The sequence below is a fragment of the Phoca vitulina genome, unplaced genomic scaffold (assembly GCF_004348235.1).
Source record: "Phoca vitulina isolate PV1807 unplaced genomic scaffold, GSC_HSeal_1.0 scaffold3, whole genome shotgun sequence".
NCBI classification, from domain to species: Eukaryota; Metazoa; Chordata; class Mammalia; order Carnivora; family Phocidae; genus Phoca; species Phoca vitulina.
In genome coordinates, this window is record NW_022589706.1 from 55,270,360 (window position 1) to 55,290,361 (window position 20,002).

The following is a 20,002-nucleotide window of genomic DNA, read 5'->3' on the forward strand; positions in this document are numbered from 1 at the left end:
CTGTGTTCCCTTTTAGGTAGTTTTATGGTTTCAGGTCTCACATTTAGGTCTTTAATCCATTTTTAGTTTATTTTTGTGTATGGTGTTAGAAAGTGGCCCAGTTTCGTTCATTTACATATAGCTGTCCAGTTTTCACAGCACCATTTATTAAAGAAATGATCTTTTCCCCATTGTATATTCTTGCCTCCTTTATCATAAATTAACCATATAAGCATGGGTTTAGTTCTGGGCTCTCTATTCTGTTCCATTGATCTATGTGTCTGTTTTTGTGCCAGTCCCATACTCTCTTGATGATGACAGCTTTGTAATAGAGCTGAATTGTGGTGCCTCCAGCTTTGTTCTTTCTCAAGATTGCTTTAGCTGTTTGGGGTCTTCTGTGGTTCCATACACATTCTAGTATTTGTTCTAGTTTTGTGAAAAATGCTGCTTTCAATTCAATTACAAATCTGTAACATGTAAACCCTTTGATCTAGAAATTTCACTTTTAAGTATCTTCTAGAACTATACACCCATACAAAAAGTATTTAAGGATTTTCATTACCATGTTGTTTATGATCATGAAAAATTGGAAACAACTTAAAAATTCATAAATTGCAGAATGGATAGCCAAGTTATTATACATACAGGATGGTCCTATGTAGTCATTTAAAAATATATAGATCAATATCCTCTGTCAAGAAAAGATGGTTCCTATTTTTTGTTAAGTGAACAAGGCAACCTTCTGAAATATATAATCTAACCTCATTTTGAAGAAAAATCCTATTTTATTGATCATGTTTTCTAGTTTCTGTATTGATGCTTTGGCATCTTGGGGCCTTGCTATCCCCCAGCAAGGCAGTGCCCTTCCCAGGGTTAGCTGATTCCTACCTATGGCAAAGGACCGTGAACTAGGCTTTCCTAGGCAAGCCACCCAATACAGAGTCCTCATCCCCCAACCATGGCCTGTAAGAGCTTTTCTACTCAGGGACACTATTCCCCTGCCCTCATTACCCAGGGCCACTATCTGACAACTTAGGGCAGCTCCTATACCCTGGAGCTGATGAAATTATTCAAACTAGCCAATCCTAGACCTGTCTAGCCTGCTCACCCCGTGTCAGCACTTCCTTCCCTCAAAAACCACAAAAGTTCTCTAACTTACACACAGTTCCCTGCTCTGCCTGCCTGTGACCAATCTCGGCATTCTTTCCTGTGGCCCGGCAGGCACCTGCTGTGTCCCCTTCCTCTTGGGAACTGTAACAAACTATCTAATGGCAACTGGCCCCTGATCTGTTAGCCTCACCAGAGTTGAATAAAATCTACATTTTAAAACACATATGCATTAAAAAAAAAACTCTTCATGAATACAGATAGCAGTTATCTCTAGGGAATGCTATTGGGGAGAGAGCAATCTATGAGTGGGGAAGACAGGCAAAAGGTTACTACTATGTACTGTTTGATTTATTGATTTATTTAAAGATTTTATTTATTTTTATTTTTATTTACTTTTATTTATTTATTTATTTATTTGACAGAGAGAGAGAGATAGCAAGAACAGGAACACAAACAGGGGGTAGTGGGAGAGGGAGAAGCAGGGTTCCCACTGAGCAGGGAGCCCGATGCGGGGCTCAATCCCAGGACCCCGGGATCATGACCTGAGCCGAAGGCAGACGCTTAACGACTGAGCCACCCAGGAGCCCCTTATTTTTATTTTTAGAGAGAGAATGAGTGCAGGGAGGGGCAGAGGGAGAGAGAATCTCAAGCAGACTCTGCGCTGAGCATGAGCCTGACGCAGGGCTCGATCTCATGACCCTGAGATCATGACCTGTGCCCGAACAAAGAGTCAGATGCATAACTGACTGAGCCACCCAGGTGCCCCTGATTTATTTATCTTTTAAAGATTTTCTTTATTTGCAAGCGGGTGGGGGGGACAGAAGGAGAGGGAGAGGGGAAGTAGACCCCTGCTGAGCGTGGAGCCTGACGAGGCAGGGTTCAATCCCACCCCTGAGATCATGACCTGAGCCGAAACCAAGAGTGGGAGGCTCAACTGACTGAGCCACTGAGGCACCCCGATTTATTTTTATACTTGTATACTTAAAAAAAAAAAAAATACTTTAAAAATCAACTCTATCCATCTCCTATACAACCACTGTAGGACAAGCCATGTTAATTTTCTAAAAACACTTTTTACTAAACTTATTTTTTGGCTTTTAAAAATTTTTATTGTGGTAAGAATGCTTAACATGAGCTCAACCTTCTTAATGAATTTTTAGGTGTAAAATACAGTATTGTTAAGTACACCATAAAATAGTATATATGTACAATATTGTACATCAGGTATCTAGAACTTACTCATCTTGCCTAACCTGCAGAACCTCTCCCTAGCTCTGGCTTCTATGAGTCTATTTTAGATATTCTGTAGAGGAGGAAAAAGTTTTTTTCCTACCCTCTTAGGATCCCTAGCTGGGTCTGAGAATTGAACTGACAAAGACAGATTAACAGGAGAAAAACATACAAATTTATTCAATTGAAGTTTCCATGACACGGGGGCCTTCATAAGGAAATGAAGACCCAAAGAGATGGATCTGTGCATTTTTATGGGATGCTGGATGAGAGGAGGCAGACATGGAGGCATGTGGTAGGTTAAGGAGTATGAGGTAATTATAGTAAACCAGGGGAAACTCAGTGAGGACTGTTTGTTAGGATTCTTTTGGGTCCCACTGTCTTCAGAGACAAGGATGCTCCATTCCTCTGGGTACAGGGAGGACACGTCTGCAGGAGGGTTCTAGGACACCTGTTTTCAGGAAGAAAGGCTAGGGGGAGGAAGTCAGAGCAGCCTTCCTGCTTCTGCTGTTCTCCCAAATTCCTTCAGCTTAAAATATTCAATATGCCAATGTGCCATATCCTGGGGTAGTGTGTCCTGAGCCCCATCAACCTCAAATAAGTGGAATGTGTGGTATTTGTCCTTTTGTGACTAGCCTGTTTCACTTGGTGTCATGTCCTCAAGGTTCATCCATGCTGACACCTATGGCAGGATCCCCCCTTTATAAAGGCTGAGTGATATTCCATCGTATGTCCATACCACATTTTCTTTATCCATTCGTCGGTCCATGAACATTAAGGTTGTTTCCACATCTTGCAATCCATCTTAATTTCTTAGCTGGTCTACTAAAACGTCAAGCTAACTGATTTTCACTTTTCCATTATCAGCCCATCAATGCACTCTTCATAATGACACAGAATGAACTTAAAAAAAAAAATCGCTCATCAGCTCTTTGATTTCTGGATACTTTGGAGGGATAAATACCCTGAAAAAACATTCCCACTACAAAACTAAAGAGGAAAAACAAGCATCTTTCTTAAATGCCGAATACTTAGCTGAGCTAGCACATAATCAGAGAGGATGAAGGGAAAATAGGGAGGATGGGGTATAAAGAAAAGCTTGGGAGGGAAGCAGGCACGGGGGGCATGGTGGCCTGAAGGACATTTGCTTGTCCCAGGAACTTAGATCCTTGGGTTCTTCAACAATTTCATTGGGAGGTGGGGGATAAAGAGACACGGCCTTGGATGCACACAAGATAGAGTTAGAACATCAGCCTGCACAGGGGCTGGCTCTCCTCTGTGAAGGGGGAACCACAGGCTTGCCCTCATACAATATAAACTGAGGCTTCAATTTATACTGAATGCTCTCCTCTGTGAAGGTGGAATAATATTGCCCTCATACAATATAAACTGAGGCTTCAATTTATACTGAATGTTCTAAGAAACCACAAGCTGAGAAATTAACAGACACACATCCTTTCTGGGCGGCGTACCGCCAACCCCGGCCTTCAGGATTTCCAAAGGAACACAATCCCAAACTATGGAACACCACAGAAACCTCCATGAGGGAGAGTCAGCAAAACAAACAGCAAAGTTAGACACCTGAAGGCTTGATGACTGAATTTAGAAGCAGAGTATAAAATAAGTAGGGGTTAAGAAGTTTAACAACAACAACAACAAAAACCAAAGCTAGGAACAGATGCTATACAATAAAGATCCTAGCAGTTTGAATAAATAGCAAATAGCCCATCTAAAATAAAAATATTATCCTTGAGGGGCACCTGGCTGGCTCAGTCAGTAGAGCATGCAACTCTTGATCTGGGGTTGTAAGTTTGAGCCCCATGCTGGGTGCAGAGATTACTTAAAAATAAAATCTTTTAAAAAATAAATAAAGGGGCGCCTGGGTGGCTCAGTCGTTAAGCGTCTGCCTTCGGCTCAGGTCATGGTCCCAGGGTCCTGGGATCGAGCCCCGCATCGGGCTCCCTGCTTGGCGGGAAGCCTGCTTCTCCCTCTCCCACTCCCCCTGCTTGTGTTCCCTCTCTCACTGTGTCTCTCTCTGTCAAATAAATAAATAAAATATTAAAAAAATAAAAAAAGAAAAAAAGAAATAAATAAAGAGGGACACCTGGGTAGCTCAGTCGGTTAAACGTCCTACTCTTGGTTTCAGCTCAGGTCGTGACCTCAAGCCCCACATCAGGCTCTGTGCTCAGCAGGGAGTCTGCTTGAGATTCTCCCTCCCTCTCTCTCTACCCCTCTGGCTCATGCTCTCTAAAATAAATAAATAAATCTTTTTTAAAATAATAAATAAATAAATAAAATATTATCCTTGATATTAAAAACTCAAGAGATTCACTAAAGAAATATTTCTGATTTTACAGAAAAAAATAAAGACATGACTTGGAATATGTCATTGAGAGAGATATCCACCTCCCCCTCCCCCCCCCCCCCAATCCCAAGGGCCGAGACAGAGGTTAGAAGGTGTGATAACACACACACTTGGGAGTTCAGCCGAGAAGACGCAAGAGAATGGAGGACAGCAAGAGAAGAGTAACTGAGCACTTTTTCCAAACTTGAATAAAAGAAATAAATTTGAAGTTTGGAGAGCATAACAAAGCCCCAGCAGGCTAAATAACAAGAAATCTACATCTAGACACATCGTAGTGAAACCACACGGCACAAGGAACACAGGTCTTAAAAGCAACCAGAGATTTAGATTACTTAAATCACTTTCCTGCTGAAAAGTTCTCAATGCCTTCGTGTTGCCTGGTTAAAATTAGGTTATTCCCCAAATTTCCATCCAAAGATCATAGTCTGTAGTCTAGAAAACAAGAATGGAAGTGACTAATGAGTAGAAATTTCTAGTCTCCATCACAGTTTAACATGTCTGGCAAGAGTAAACTACTCTTGATGTTTGATTTTATTTTTTTTATTTTAAAGATTTTATTTATTGATTTGTCAGGGAGAGAAAGAGAGAGAGAGGGAGCAAGAATAAGCAGGGGGAGGGGCAGTAGGAGGGAGAAGCAGACTCCCTGCTGAGCAGGGATCCTGATGCTGGGACTTGATCCCAGGACCCTGAGATCATGACCTGAGCTGAAGGCAGACACTTAACCGACTGAGCCACCCAGGCGCCCCTTGATGTTTGATTTTAAAAAGGACATTGGATGATGGAAATGTAACAGTGTAGATCCAACACTGTCCAAGAAGAAACGGGAATATTCTGGGCCACCAGTGAGGGGTAGGGTATGGTGAGGCAGGGGTGACTGGTGCCTGGCTCACACTCCCCTCCACGCATCCCATTTTCCTTTGTTCTTGCTGGTACACCAAACAAGAATATCCCATCGATTCACTGTTCGTGCATTTTAGCCTTTTCTCACTTCATCCTCAGAGAAGTTTCTTTCCTGTACATGTGAAAAACAAAATCAAATTCTACAACGCAGCTGTGCCCTCCTTTGCATCCTGACATTTAAACATCACAAGAGCTGCTTGCTTGGGATAGCTGCTCAGAACCACACAACTTCGGGGATAAGAATGGAGGGACAACAGGAAATGTATTAGGAAAAATGTTTATTCTCCTTGCCAACATCTCTTTCAACATTTTATTAACTAATGAAAAATGACAATCAGAAATAATTTGGTTTCATATTGCTTTCAAAGAGCTATAAGAAAGTAGCTATTTAGAAAAAGGAGGCCCATCAGTTTTTATAAAGAAACATTAGACACATTATACGTGGGATGAGAATCCCATCCCACGGAAACACATGATCGAAGCTCAGACTAACAAACACTCAAACAGGCTCTATTCAAACTACAGCTCTCCATTTCTTTTAGAAGAATCTTTTTTTCTCAGACTCTTCCAGAAGCACTTCATAATAAACAAAGAGGTCTGGCCAGCTTGTTTCTTCATAAGCTGAGGTCTGACAACATTGCTACATGTTGTGGGGAGAAGGGGCTTGACCTCTGAGACCAATTATCTTTGAGTTGTTCAAGTCAGTACAGACAGCTGAGAGAGGGTCAAGGCAAGCGACGAAGAGAAGCAAATGCAAGACGCCTATCACCCACTTCAGCAATACAAGGTGCTAAGTGATCCTCCTGCCCCCACTTCACAAGACTGAAAAGCTTAATGAGGAAGGAACCTGTATTGTTCCTGAAATAATACAATCCTTTCTTTTTGTTTTGTTTTTTAAAGTACCGCTCTTCAAGAATTTCATTTTTAAGACATCATCTGTAAGGGAAGAAAAATAAATGTACTTAATTCAAACACCAATTTTTAACACTGCCATGATAAGCAAATGACCAAAACATCAGGCCAGGCTGACAGGTTCCAGAAGACCCCGGCAACAGGGAAAACTGCCTAGGTTTGGTTTCAGGCACAGCAAAAAGGACGCCTGCTTTTTCCTCATGTTCTACCTCACACCGATGGGCTCACCAATGCCTGAAATAAATTCTGCCGCTGTCCTCTGCCTTCATTATCTGTTTTCTCAGGTTGCCAAGGTGCTGGGCCTGCCTCACTATTATTCTGGCGACAAGCAAGTCTTCCCAGTTATTTCCCCCTCTGGGTCAGTGAAGTTAACACCCTGCCCTGAGAACGGGTCTGAGTAAGGGACGAAGGGCACTGGGCAGAGAAGATTAGCTCTCATACCAGCAAATTCAAGATAAATACCTAACAGTGACATTAACCTGACCCACACGACAACCGTTTGCCAGATGTCTGTCAGAAGATATTCTATATGTATAGATGTTAAAGATGTTACCACCCTCTGTGGGAAACACCAGCACACACCCACCAATGTCCCCAAATGAACAAATGACAACAAACGAGCAGAACTTTCATAGCATGGTTGAGTCCACTCTTCTGTGTACTTACTTTCAACCCAGGTTTCTGATCCTAGTCATGTACTTCTCTGGGTTGGCAGCAGTCATTACTGTAGTATAAATGGTGTAGCTGAAAACAGTGAGAGGAATTTTTATATGCACATCATTGCCTCTAATATTCCAAAGAGGAAAAACAAAATACCAACCTAACCCTTGGGACCTAGGAAAATAATACAAATAGAAGCCCATATATGTCAAAATGTTTAAACTTTATAATTCAAGTGATCACACGGCGTCCTTCCTTTCTATTTTGACAACACTATGGAAGGCCATGTTCAAATGCAAAACTTCTCGGACCCCTCAGAGTTTCACACTGCGGCAATGAGGGAGAGGCATCCGTTGGCCTCACCCCTTGCTCTGCCCTATACCACAAGCAGCACGTGTGTGGACACCTCAGGCTTTGCATCTGGGCTTCAAGCACGACTCCAGGAAAAAGCCATGCCTTGGCCACCCACCAGGCATGGGCTGTCCATAGTGGCTACACTCTGCCATCAGGAGAACACCACCCAGGATAGTGGATCACACAGGCCCCGGAAATAGCTTGGAGCTCTTCAGGCTAGGTACTTGGGCCAGACTCACTAAGCAAATGCTCCTGGCCCAGAGGATTCCTTATATCAAGGGAGGGTTAGAGGAAGGCCAGAGAGGAGCCTCTAAAGCTGGGGGATAAAGTCAGGGGGCCCATTTACCCAGATCTAAGGTTGAAAAGCACAATGTAATTTATTCAACATACTGCATAGCAAGAGACCAGAACAACATGAGTACATGCACATGCATGCACACACACATTAGGACCCCTTACCCTCACTCCCTTCATCTAATTCTTGTCCAGGACACCAGCTGGGATGCATGCTCAAGGCATCTGGAGCTGGGTTGTTCAGGATTAGGAAGAATTAGTGGCCCAAATTGTACACCTGGCTGAAGACAGCTATAAGTGTATGCAGAGCTCGTCTGAGGGTAATGGAGATTCCCTGAATAAGGACTTCAGCTATTTATTTACTTTGGTCATAATTCTATTCTCCATCGCTATTTTAATATTTTCTCTGCTTACAGCCCCATCAGAGGATGGAGTTCTATCGCAGGTTAGTGTAATTTTGTAGCACAGCACAAGGGGGCAGCATTGAGCTAACTGTTTCTGTGGAGATTTCTTTCTGAACTTTCTCACAGTGAACAGCCTTGGTTGCCAGGAATCATTACAAGGAAAGGCCCTGAGAGTCAGGGATCTATGTTAATTCTGGCTCAGCGGTGAATACCCTTTAAATGCAGTTCCTCGGGGCACCTAGGTGGCTCAGTCTGTTGAACGGTTGAGCGTTGGTTTCTTGCTTCAGATTCTTGGCTTCAGCTCAGGTCAAGATCCCAGGGTCCTAGGATCCAGCCCAGCTCAGCAGGGGAGGCTGCTTCCCCTCTGTCTCTCTCCCTCTGCAACACCCCCCCACCACCACCACTCGTGCACTCTCCCTCTCTCTAAATATAAATAAATAAATCTTAAAAAAATAAATGCAGTTCCTTTTGGGTTTTCAATTACACAACAGAGAAAAATATTACTTGGTTAACTACAATTTCTAACAATTCTATTTCAACAAAACATTTCATACGCCATTTAAACATGCATAGCCTTTAACTCAGTAACCCTACTTCTGGGAATTCAGCCAGGGAAATTAATCCAAAAGTAGGGGGGGTTGGGGGGGCATTACAAATATGTTTATTTCAGAGTTTTAATAGAGGAAAAACTAACAACTGGAGAATGCTTAACTCAACTATACAATATATTCAATTGGCTATGGTGTACCTATTTAAAATTATAAGGGCTGTTGACAGCATGGGCAATGCTTTTAAAAAATATATCAACTCTTGGGGTGCCTGGGTGGCTTAGTCAGTTAAGCATCAGTCTTTGGCTCAGGTCCTTATCTCAGGGTCCTGGACTCCAGCCCTGAGGGGGCTCCTGCTCAGCAGGGAGTCTGCTTCTCCCTCTCCCTCTGCCCCTCCCCTCTGCTCGTGCTTTCTCTCTCTTAAATAAATAAAATCTTTAAAAATATATAACAACTATTTTATTTTAATACTAATTTTTAAAAAGATATAATCATTTACATAATTATTTAAAAAACTATAAGAACACACAAAAAAAGAACATCCCTATTTTTAAAATGAATGTTAGAAGGGCAAAATTGTGCCCAACTGGAAAGGATACAGTCATTTGTGTTGTGTGGTGGAAACGGCTCCTACAGGCTGGTGAGAGCCAACTGTTAGCCATGCAGGAATCAATCGTAAGCTTGAAATAGGCCAGCTGGGAGTCTTTAAGCATGGAAGTCAATAAATGCTACAACTGAAGGGGGGGTGTCTTTGTTTTTTGGGTTCCCCTCATCCTGCACACCCACCTCCCACCCAAAGAGCTAGTTTACCAGCATAACATTGGGTATCATTTGTTACCCAAACAGCTCATTTGTTAGAGTGGCAAAGTACTAACTAATTTGTTTTTCTGTATTGGCTGTTAGAATATTGCTTACAGAATAAATTTTTTAGTGTTACTCTTTTTATCAGGCCATACTTACAGAAAAAAACTTTCAAAGGGACAATTTGAAGATATGTTCCTATCATGGTACAAAATGAAAAGGATACCACCAGTTTTGAAAATATCTTAATAGCTAAGGAATCTTAAAGTACCTGTATACAAAAGCTATTCCAGAGGCCATAGGAAAACTATTTTGTGTTTGTGTAAAAGAGGATCATTTCACAGAAAAAGAAAAATTAGTTGGGTATTTGAAACTAAAAATCGCTTTACAGGTTTTGTCTGTATTAGGCTATTTCCTGAAAAGGACCATTTTGATGTTCTTGCCTTGGAGAAAGCAGATACAAGAACATGAGAAGGTAGGAAATGCTGGGTTTGGGAATTTACTGAAGTAAAAGGAGATAAAACTGCTTTGACTTGCAGATGCTTCCTCTTTCATTTCATTAAATTAAGCCCCACCGCACTAAGCAAAAGAAGGTGTCTGTGCCCCTAAGGAGCTAATCCTAGGTGCCAGGCAATGAAGCACCACCTTGAGGGGACAATGAAGGGCAGGCTGCTGGTCTTGACAGGGGGACCTTCAGAGTTTCCGGGGCAAGTCCTGTGGCTGCCTCTCAGGTTTAATTAAGAGCTTCCTGTGACAGGAGTAGCTACCGCCCAGGGGTTCACATCAGAGGATGATGTGGGCTGCAGACCCGAGAAGCCGCTGCTCACACAATGCTCCTATCAAGGGTACAGGCTAAAAAAGAAACAACAGCTTCGATGCTGAATTATCTGTAGACGGAGCATGGTGGTAGCAGAACGTCCCAGGAAGTTAAAAGGAAGCCAGTGGTGTCTAAAGTTTAGTTCTAACAGAGTGAGATTAAGGCGCTCATAACCAGGGCAGGTGGACCCAATACCAGACTGATTTAGGATGAACACATCACTGCCCTCCTTCTTCTGGATCACTCTATCCTCCTTACCTTTGTTTTTCTTCACAGACTTCTCACCTGACTTATGATATATTTGTTTATGTGCTCCTCCCCGCCTCCTCCCTATGCCCCACCAGCAGAATGCTGGCCCCATGAGAGCAGAGACTCAGTTTGGTTCACACAGCACCCAGAAAGCCTGACCTATAGGGGCCCCCAGAACCCTGCTGAGCCAAAGAGTATGGGAGTGAGTCCCCCATTCTGGGGTGATGTATGAACAGATGCGTTTAACATGTCACTTACTTGTTACACACCGGAAACACAGACAAAACCTGCAAAGGAAAAAATCATATTACAAAGACTATTAAAAGGTAGAAGAAATATGTAGAATATCTATAGGAAGAATAAAACTACCTAACACTCTAGCCTGTCTTGGGGGGACAAGCTACAGACTTTTGAATCCTTTCTCCTTTTAAACAATGAACATATACTGAAACAAGTTGACAAAATGTCATCGGACTTTTTAGAAAGGTTTTCAGCTGGGTGAAACTCTGACTCCAACACTGTCTTCTACCACATTTGCCTGAGTTCAGAGATTTCGGAGGAGATTTTTTTTTTTTTTTAATCACGATTAACAAAGACAGCAAACATCCTGGGTAAGAGCTGGACATCACGGCACGGTAAGTTACCTGGAAGAGCGTCTCCAGGCTGAGGTTTGCCTGGCCCGTGGCATTAAGGGCTTTGATGGCAGGCGTTCTGGAAGGAGAAGGGTCAAAGATTACTTGGCACTTCAGGAAATGCCATCAGCTCTCGTACTGGGAGCCTCCGTACAAGGCCCAGCTGCCTTATCTCCCTTTCACCAAAGCAGATTCCGGCCCCCAAACATGCTTCTTGCCCAGTCTCAGACCACCATGGTAAAATTAATTCAACAGTCAAGCCCACAGGCACCATCTGCTCCAGGAAGCTGGGTGGGTGAAAATGTATTGCTATGAAATTAAGTATTTGCCACCAAACACGTGGGGCAGTAAAGCCAGGAGGAAATACCTAACAACCTGCTGTTTGGGGATGCATGGACTTCTAAAATGTTCAAAATTAGAAGGGCCAGGGGCGCCTGGGTGGCTCAGTCGGTTAAACATCTGCCTTCGGCTCAGGTCATGATCCCAAGGTCCTGGGATCGAGCCCCACATCGGGCTCCCTGCTCAGCGGGGAGCCTGCTCTCCCTCTGCTGCTCCCCCTGCTTGTGCTCTCTCTGTCTCTGTCAAAAAAAATAGATAAAATCTTAAAAAAAAAAAAAAAATTAGAAGGGCCAAAGAAAGCCCCTAACTGGTTTATTTATTTATTTATTTAAGAGAAATGTTTTCCTTCCCAAAAAGTCTTACATAGAAAACCATGATTCTTGTTCTACCCTTTATTTTTACAGTTGAGTAAACAGAGGCTCAAGGGGCCACGCAGTGAGTCATGAGCAGAGCTAGTGGTGGAATATAGGGCTCCTGACCCTGAGGCCAGGGCCAGCCTTACCCTCTAACACCCAACGAACTGCCAAGAGCCCTCCCCCCACACACTCCACTACACACTACACTCTCCCATCCCGGCCAAGACATTGGTGAGGGGGCCCAGGTACGTCTTCTGGAAGGGGGTAGCGCCTCTAGTCCTCTCTGGTTCTCTCTCATTAAAAGGGCACATCCTCCTGACCCCAAGAACACGCTGCAAACTGAACGGGGTATAGAGGCTGACCTTCGGTCATCTTTCTTAGGTGCTGGCTTCCAGTGGTCGTAATTTGTCTCCACCCGGAACCACCTACAACAGAGCACATCGTCTGGTCTTACCCAAGGTCATATGGCACATAGCTAAAGAAGAAAAATATATAAAAACCTCTAGTTTCACCAGTTGAAAAACACTATTGATACAAAATGACCAGAATCTTAATTCTACTCACGCTCCATTTAAAGGATCTAGAGGCCAAATGTCTGCTGGGCCATTTCTGTTCCTCGTGATGACCACTCCCTCCCGGGGGGACGTACCACCGACAATATAATAAACGTCAGCAATTAGGGGAGTCTTGGCCAGTTTATACACAGCTGCTTCAAAGTTTTCCGACTCACTCAGGGTCTGAACAAAAAGACAAACCTGCGTTAGCATCATCACCCACGGCAGTTATCCATACCAACTGATGGACAAATGGGCCAAAGCACATTCTCCTGACAGATTAAGCCATGGCTACCATCTCAAACTGCTCTGACCTCATCCTCCTGTCATCAGAGCTCCCGAGGTGGAAGAAACCTCAGTGGGGAGCCGACAGCAGCCGGACTTTTCTCACAAAAGGAAAGAACTGTTGACAAGTTCTAGGCCTGGCTCACCAACCATGGGCCACGTGCTTTCTAGGCAGGTCACCTTCACAAAGGACTCCCCATGTTTCCTCATTCATTTGTTCTTTCAACAGGTCCTTCCTGAAGACCTACTCCATGTTAGGCACTGTGCTGGTGTGGAGACAGAACAGTGAATATGACTGACTAACCTGTTCACTCCAAATTTCCAAGAATGACACGGAAGTCAATGGGCAGTGGTGACACAATGTATGGAGTGTCACCATGGAGAAGCAGTTGCTATAAAAGCCATAGCAGGGGACCCACCCTCACCCAGGGCATCAAGGAAGCATCCCGGGGAGGTATCACACAAGCTGAGGCCAAAGGGACAAAGGGAAGTCAGGCTGGTGAAAGTGGTGGTTGTGGGGTTGGGCGTGGGGCTGGGGAAGACAATTCTGGCTCAATGGAATAGTTCAGCAAAGGCTTGGAGATGGAAGACAGCATACTACATCAGAGCAGTGAGCAGGGTGTTCGGATACCCCCGGGGGCTCATGAAGACTTCCAAAGGTCTGTGGCATGGACAGTTAAGGGGATCGCTTTCCGTATCTTCAGCTTCCATAGGTGCTCCTTGCTCAAGCTGATCTGCTCAAGAACGTCCTGGGGAAGAGCATGCCCTTCCCACCTGCATCTTCAAAATCACTCTTGGAAAGTACGTTTTCTGCTCACCCATCCTGAATACTGCCGAGGCACAGTGTCAGGGGTGGGGATAAAGTCAAACAAAAGAACAATTCAAAATATTAGCATCTGCAAAGGTGCCATCATTCAGCGAATACACCGTCAAACCGGGGCGGGGCTTTGTGGGCCTTCCTCTCCTGTATACATCTTACTGTTAGGGGGTGAGGTATTTAGGGTTGAACTGGTTGGTTCTGAACTCAGCAAAATTATAAAGGGAGGCAATAGGAGTCATGGAACACTGTTTTATGTCACCTACACCATCCTGCAACAACTATCAAATAATTCGTTGCCTCTAACAGAATCCTATGAGAAAAAAGCCAAAGAACATCAGTAAGAAATACCGAAGGTGGTGATGACTTGCTTCATTCAGGTGGCAGAGTCAGGGTGGGACATGCACCTTATCTCTCTGGCTCAGGAAGTGATGGAAATGGGTGGTGACTGCTCGTGGGTACGGGATTTCTTTTTAGGGGAATGAAAAGGTTCTAAAATTGATTGTAGATATGGTTGCACAACTCTGACTATACTAAAACCAGGGAGTTGTATAATTTAAATAGATGAATGGTATGGCATGTGAATTGTATGGCATTATACCCCAATTAAATATACAGCTACCTTATGACCCAGCAATTCCACTCTTAAGCACTTACTCAACTGAAATGGACATACATGTTGACTAAAAGCCTTGTACAAGGATTTCTATAGCAGGCTTATTCCTAATGACCCATGACTGGAAACAACCCAATGTCTATCAATAGGAAAATTGTGGCATATTCATACAACTGAATATTCTTCAGTAATAAAAATGAATGAGCAAGTGATACAAACAACATGGATGAATTAGAAAAGCACTGGGCAGAGTGAAAGAGAGAGTCTGTACTCTAGGATTTCATTTATACATATTCTAGAAAGGCAAACTTGTCTGTGGTGACAGAGGTCAAAGAGTGGTTTCAGTGGAGGAGGGTGTCAGAGGAGGTGAGGAATTGTCGGGAAGGGAACAGGAGGGAAATTTCCAGGGACTTGGAAATGTTCTGTATCTTGTTTTGTTGGTGCTTACATGGGTGGATAAATGAGTGTGTACAACTGCCAAGACACATTGAACTAAACCCTTAAGATCTGTGCATGTCACTGTATGTAAATTTTATCTAAAACATTTAAAAATCATTTTGCTGTTAGAGTCCACCAGATAGATCTAAATTCTAGTTTCATTTTTAAATGGCAACATTCAAAATACACTTTCATCTTATGAAAAGTTTTAGGGGCACCTGGCTGGCCCAGTTGGTAGAGCATGGGACACTTGAGCTCATGGTTGTAAGTTCCAGCCCCATGTTGGGGTAGGGATTACTTAAAAATAAAATCTTAAAAAAAAAAAAAAGTTTTAGAGGTCATCTTAAAAAGATATGAAGTATATGGGGCACCTGGGTGGCTCAGTCAGTTAAGCGGCTGCCTTCAGCTCAGGTTATGATCCCAGAGTCCTGGGATCAAGCCCCACATCGGGCACCCTGCTCAGCAGAGAGCCTGCTTCTCCCTCTCCCTCTGCAGCTCCCCCTGCTTATGCTTGCTTGCTCTCTCTCTGTCAAATAAATAAATAAAATCTTAAAAAAAAAATGTTTAAAAAAATAAAAGATACGAAGGATACACAGTTTGTCAACATCTTTAGGAAGTACCCAGGTTAGAGGTTGAGGAGAACTCCAAGTCCAGAGGGACTAAGATCATTTAGAGCTAGTCGAAGAAGGGCCAAAAAGGTTAAAGCTGGGCAGGGCCAAATCCTGCACCAAATGTGGTCAAAGTACAAATTAGAATTTATATGAGGCCTGGAACTCTGCTATCTATCTAATAGGTCATGTAAAGTAAACTTTCTTTTTGTTGTGTGCAGAACTACTTTCTAATGCCTTTGTTTTGCTAATTCTGATATTTGCAAATGGAGATTCTGAAAGGAGGGTACATTTTTATCTGCAGAAAAAGCATACTGTTATCTCTTATCTCAATCAGTTATCAAGATTAGGCTATAGGCTAAAACTGTAGCCTGTAACAAAGATTCTCTCCTTAACCAATCTTTGGCTAGGCTCCTCTGAGCCCTCTCCTTGATAAGGCCTTAACCTTGGCCTATAAGGACATGAACAAACATAACAGAGTTTCTAACAGCTCAAGGCTACATCCCTAAGGTGACCCTAGCCCTTCTTCTAGTGCCTGCCTGAGAAAATAAGGCTGCCCAAAGAATTTACTGTTTGTTCCAGCCAGTGCTTAAAGATAGGGCCCCTGTCTTCCAGTCTCTGCAGGAGGGTAGAAGGCTACCTTGGATGAGCACCAGTTAGCAACCCCAGATACGTTTGACGTGGACAACCCCTCTTTTACACTTTCTGTAATTTTTCACGTCTCCCTCTCTACAGAGACATCCCTCTCTATTCCCTCATACTCCCTTTAAAACACCTGGTCACCTCTGTACAAATCAAAGTTGAGTTCAGTTCACCTTGGACATTCTTCCCTACTACAATAGTACACTACTGATTGATCTGTCCCTGCCACTGATTTCTTTTTATTGAGGTATGACTGACATGTAACATTATATTAGTTTCAGGTGTACAATGCAAGGGTTCAATATTTGCATATATTGCAAAATGATCACCACAATAAGTCTAGTTAACATTCGTCACCATCCACAGTTACAAAAAAATTCTTTTCTTGTATGAGAACTTTTAAGATCTACTCTTAACAACTTTCACTTATGCCATATAGTATTATTAACTATAATCACCATGCTGTACATGACATGCCCATGACTTATTTTATAACTAGAAATTTATAATTTATAACTACTCCTTTAACTAGTGTCCAGCTCTGTTTATCTTTGATACTTATTATCACAAAGGCTGATATGCATTTTGCAAACCCTTAGATGCCTATCCTTTTTAGGAGCTTCTTACGTGAAAGATAACATTGTTAAGTGACACAGAGCATTACAACATGAACCCACAGAAGATGAAGTTAGGGTGTGCGGGGCTCAATAGTAAGAGTACTCACAGTGCGGATAAGCCAGCTGATTGGATAGTGTCTCTGGAAAAGGGCAGCGATCACATTCTCCCACCACCAGCCTTTGTCTGCCGAGTTGAGGAAGAAACAATAAGTATAAATACGAATTGTTGCCCCAGTTCCACATTTTAAAATTCCTTATATCTTATTTCTTTCCCATAGTACAAGCTGATGGGAGAGAAAAGTTGGTGGATGAAGAGTGATTTTACTGGCATCCAGTTTTCAAAGATAAAGCTCAAATTCCATGGCACCCATAGAAAAATGTAATTTATATATATATATACAAATTTCTAGGGATTTGGAAATATTCTGTGTGTGTATACATGAATTTTCTGTATACATATTTTACATATACATAATCTTTTGTGCCTAGAAGCAATGATAATTATGTGAAAGGAAATAATTTGATTAATCATCCCAGGCAAAGCAGAAGTATGTAGCTATCAACAGAAGTGGCTCAATAAGGATTAGGAAGACTACAGAGAATATACCTTTCAGAACTTTAAGTTTGATTTGGGCTCACATTTTTTAAAAAAAAATACAAATTTACAGTCATTCTCCAAAATTTTTTTTTTTAACATCTTAAAAAAATCTTTGTTGGGGATTTATTTCCAAAGAAACAGTTTCATTCAAGACATAAGCACTGAGCATCTACTATGGGCCATACTGTGATCTGGTCCAATCCCTTGGAATTTAACAGCAAACAGAAGTAATTAGGGTGCCATGAAGCACACAAAATTTTGGTAACTGTAATAAAATAAGACAGAATAATGTAATCGTGAGTAATGAGGGAGGGTTCTTTTTGAGAGGAATGTTCAGGGTAGCCTCAATGAGTTGTAGACATTTGAGCTAAGACGGGCAGAACATTCCAGACAGAAGGCGTGGGTGTCAGGGCCCTAAGGCAGGGACAAGCTTGGTAGGTGTCAGAAAAAGAAAGATGCTGGTGCCCGTGGAACGAGGGAGAAGGAGACAGGCATAAAATGGTGTGCAGGAGGTGGGCACACGGAGTTCTGAGGTCAGTCAGGACTCTGGAGTCGTTAGGAATGGAACGGAAATTCAGTGCAGGTTTTAAACAGGGGACCAACCTGGGCAGGCCGGCTGCTGGGAAGAGAAAGAATTAGAGGAGGGTGAGAAGCCGTGATGCCAGATGAGACGCTACTCCAGCAGCACAGGTATGACGGCAGCTAGCTGAGCGGTGCAGGTGGACAGGATGGTCAGGGACAGCCCGGTTTGCGTGGTGGAGCTAAGACCCAGGGAATGACTGGTCAAAAAATTCTCCCGGTACAATCAGTGCAGCGCAAAGAAGTGCCGTATCCTGAGACACGGAAAAACCAGGAGAGGAACAGGTTTGGGGCAGGGCAGAGTGAGGGCAAGAAGAGGGGAAAAGAAAAAAGCAAGAGCTCTGCATAAGCATGCCAAGGGTGAGGCCGCTAGCAGCCATCAACGTGGAGAGGCCGAGAAGGTGGCTGGGTATTCCAATCTGGGGCTCGGAGGTCAGGCCCAGAGATGGGACCATGACAAGTAAGTGCTCCATGGCCCCTACTCTGTGCCAGGCACCGCTCTGGGAGCGTCACATCCATGAAGCAGTTCATCCTCATCCCCTGCTTTCCAGGTGAGGAGACTGAAGCACAGGGTCAACACCGCGGTGGCGGTTGCCGAGCAAGCAGGTGACAGCCCCACACAGACACCGGGCAGGCTGGCTCTCGAGTCTGAGATCTTACCTGCCGGGTGGTTTGTTAAGCCTCCCCAAACTCTACACCATTTATTGGTCCCCCTGATAGCCCTACCTTTTCCGGGGGGGGGGGGGTGTCAGAGGCCCTGTTGGCATTCTCCATAATGTCCAGAAAGTTAACTGAATATCTTATCTCTATTAGCAGACACATCTTACCTTATTGTTCAGGCATTTTAACTCCATCTTAGCAGACTAAAATAGAGCTAGTTTTCATTAAAATAAGGATAAAATAAGTATTTTAAGTAAAAAAAGGCAGTTTGACAGTATTCAGTTAAATGTGCATGTCATAGAAGAACTCAGTTATTTTTAAACTGCAAATACCTTAGGTTCTACTAATCAGTTGTTAAACAGTTTGAGTCACAAAATGATGGAAACAAAACCCACCCTTTAAATATACACTTGTTTACAGACATTCTGTGTAAAACCTTAGTAACTGTCATCTGTGGTCTGAGTACCATTGGTTGAGAATCAGTCTCACAATGGGGCACCTGGGGGGCTCAGTCGGTTAGGCAGCCGACTTGATTTCGGCTCAGCTCATGATCTCAGAGTCTTGAGATCAAGCCCCGCGTCCAGCTCCTCACTCAATGTGGAGTTTGCTTGAGGATTCTCTCTCTTCCTCTGCCCCTGTCCCCTGCTCTTTCTCTCTCTAAAATAAATAAAGAAATCTTAAAAAAAAAAAGAGAGAGAAAATCAGTCTTGCTCATAGCTGACTTTTGAGAAAATGCTGAAGAAACCCATTAGGATAAAGAACTGACTACTGGACGCTGATAACATACTCAGCCAGCAGCCTCCTGTTAAAGCCTTATGTAAAAAGGTAAGAACAGACCTAACCAAAGGAAACAGCAACGTGAAGTCGATCGGGTTCGTCCAATGACCAACACTAAACTTTAAGTCTTTCTTCTTAGCTCAGCTGCAAGTTCCTGAGGACAGAGACAAGCGTTTGTGGACCTCTGGGTTTCCCACGCTCTGTGGAACTGACTGATGTCCCTGAGACCTGGGGAATGGCAGCGGGGTCGTATAACCAACAGAGCAACTGGGCCAGGACCTGGGAGACCAGTCTGAGAACCACCTTTCCACTTCACCTCCCAGCCTCAGCTTCCTCCTCTGCATCATGAGTGGGGTCGATACTATCAGCCCTGCCTGTCTGACAGGACCTTCGAGAAGGTCTACTGAGAAAACTGACCAGAAAGTGCCCAGGAAGCTGTGGAGTGCTTTATAGCTGTTGCCTGTAGGAAGCCATCACATTGCCTGTACGTGACTGCAAGAGCTTCCTAACAGTCTTCTGCTTCCATGGTTACCCCCACACGATCCAATTTCTAGGTAGCCGCCACAGTGATTCCCTTCCTGGCCTAAAACCCTCCTAGGGCTTCCATCACACTTAAAATCCAAACTCCTCAGTCTTCCTCTCCACCTCTAATGCCAGTCCCCCATGCTATAACCACACTACCATCTTTTGTTTCTAGAATCTGCCAGGATTGTTTCGTTTCTAGAATTCCCCCAGCTTCTGCAGACCTGGCTCCGGGATTACGGAACCCGCAGTAACCGCCCCACCCCCTCCTCCGTTCTCTATCACATCTTCTTGTTTTGCTTTCTCTCTCTCTCTTTTTTAAAATATTTATTTATTTAT

General features: G+C 43.4%; 1 protein-coding gene across 6 annotated transcripts in view; it reads right to left on the minus strand.

Moving 5' to 3' along the window:
* The window catches only part of NAAA (N-acylethanolamine acid amidase), a 37,582-nt gene that overhangs the window by 8,285 nt on the left and 9,295 nt on the right, over positions 1-20,002 (minus strand). For 2 of the 6 annotated variants that reach the window (XM_032400557.1, XM_032400558.1), the window contains exons 5-10: positions 16,635-16,711; positions 12,515-12,687; positions 12,313-12,375; positions 11,268-11,334; positions 10,882-10,910; positions 7,163-7,240 (exon numbers count right to left, since the gene is read on the minus strand). In XM_032400557.1, coding sequence (XP_032256448.1) covers positions 7,165-7,240; positions 10,882-10,910; positions 11,268-11,334; positions 12,313-12,375; positions 12,515-12,687; positions 16,635-16,711 — 485 coding nt within the window. In that variant the 3' untranslated portion in view covers positions 7,163-7,164. The other 4 variants (XM_032400559.1, XM_032400555.1, XM_032400556.1 and 1 more) reach the window with 4 other exon arrangements.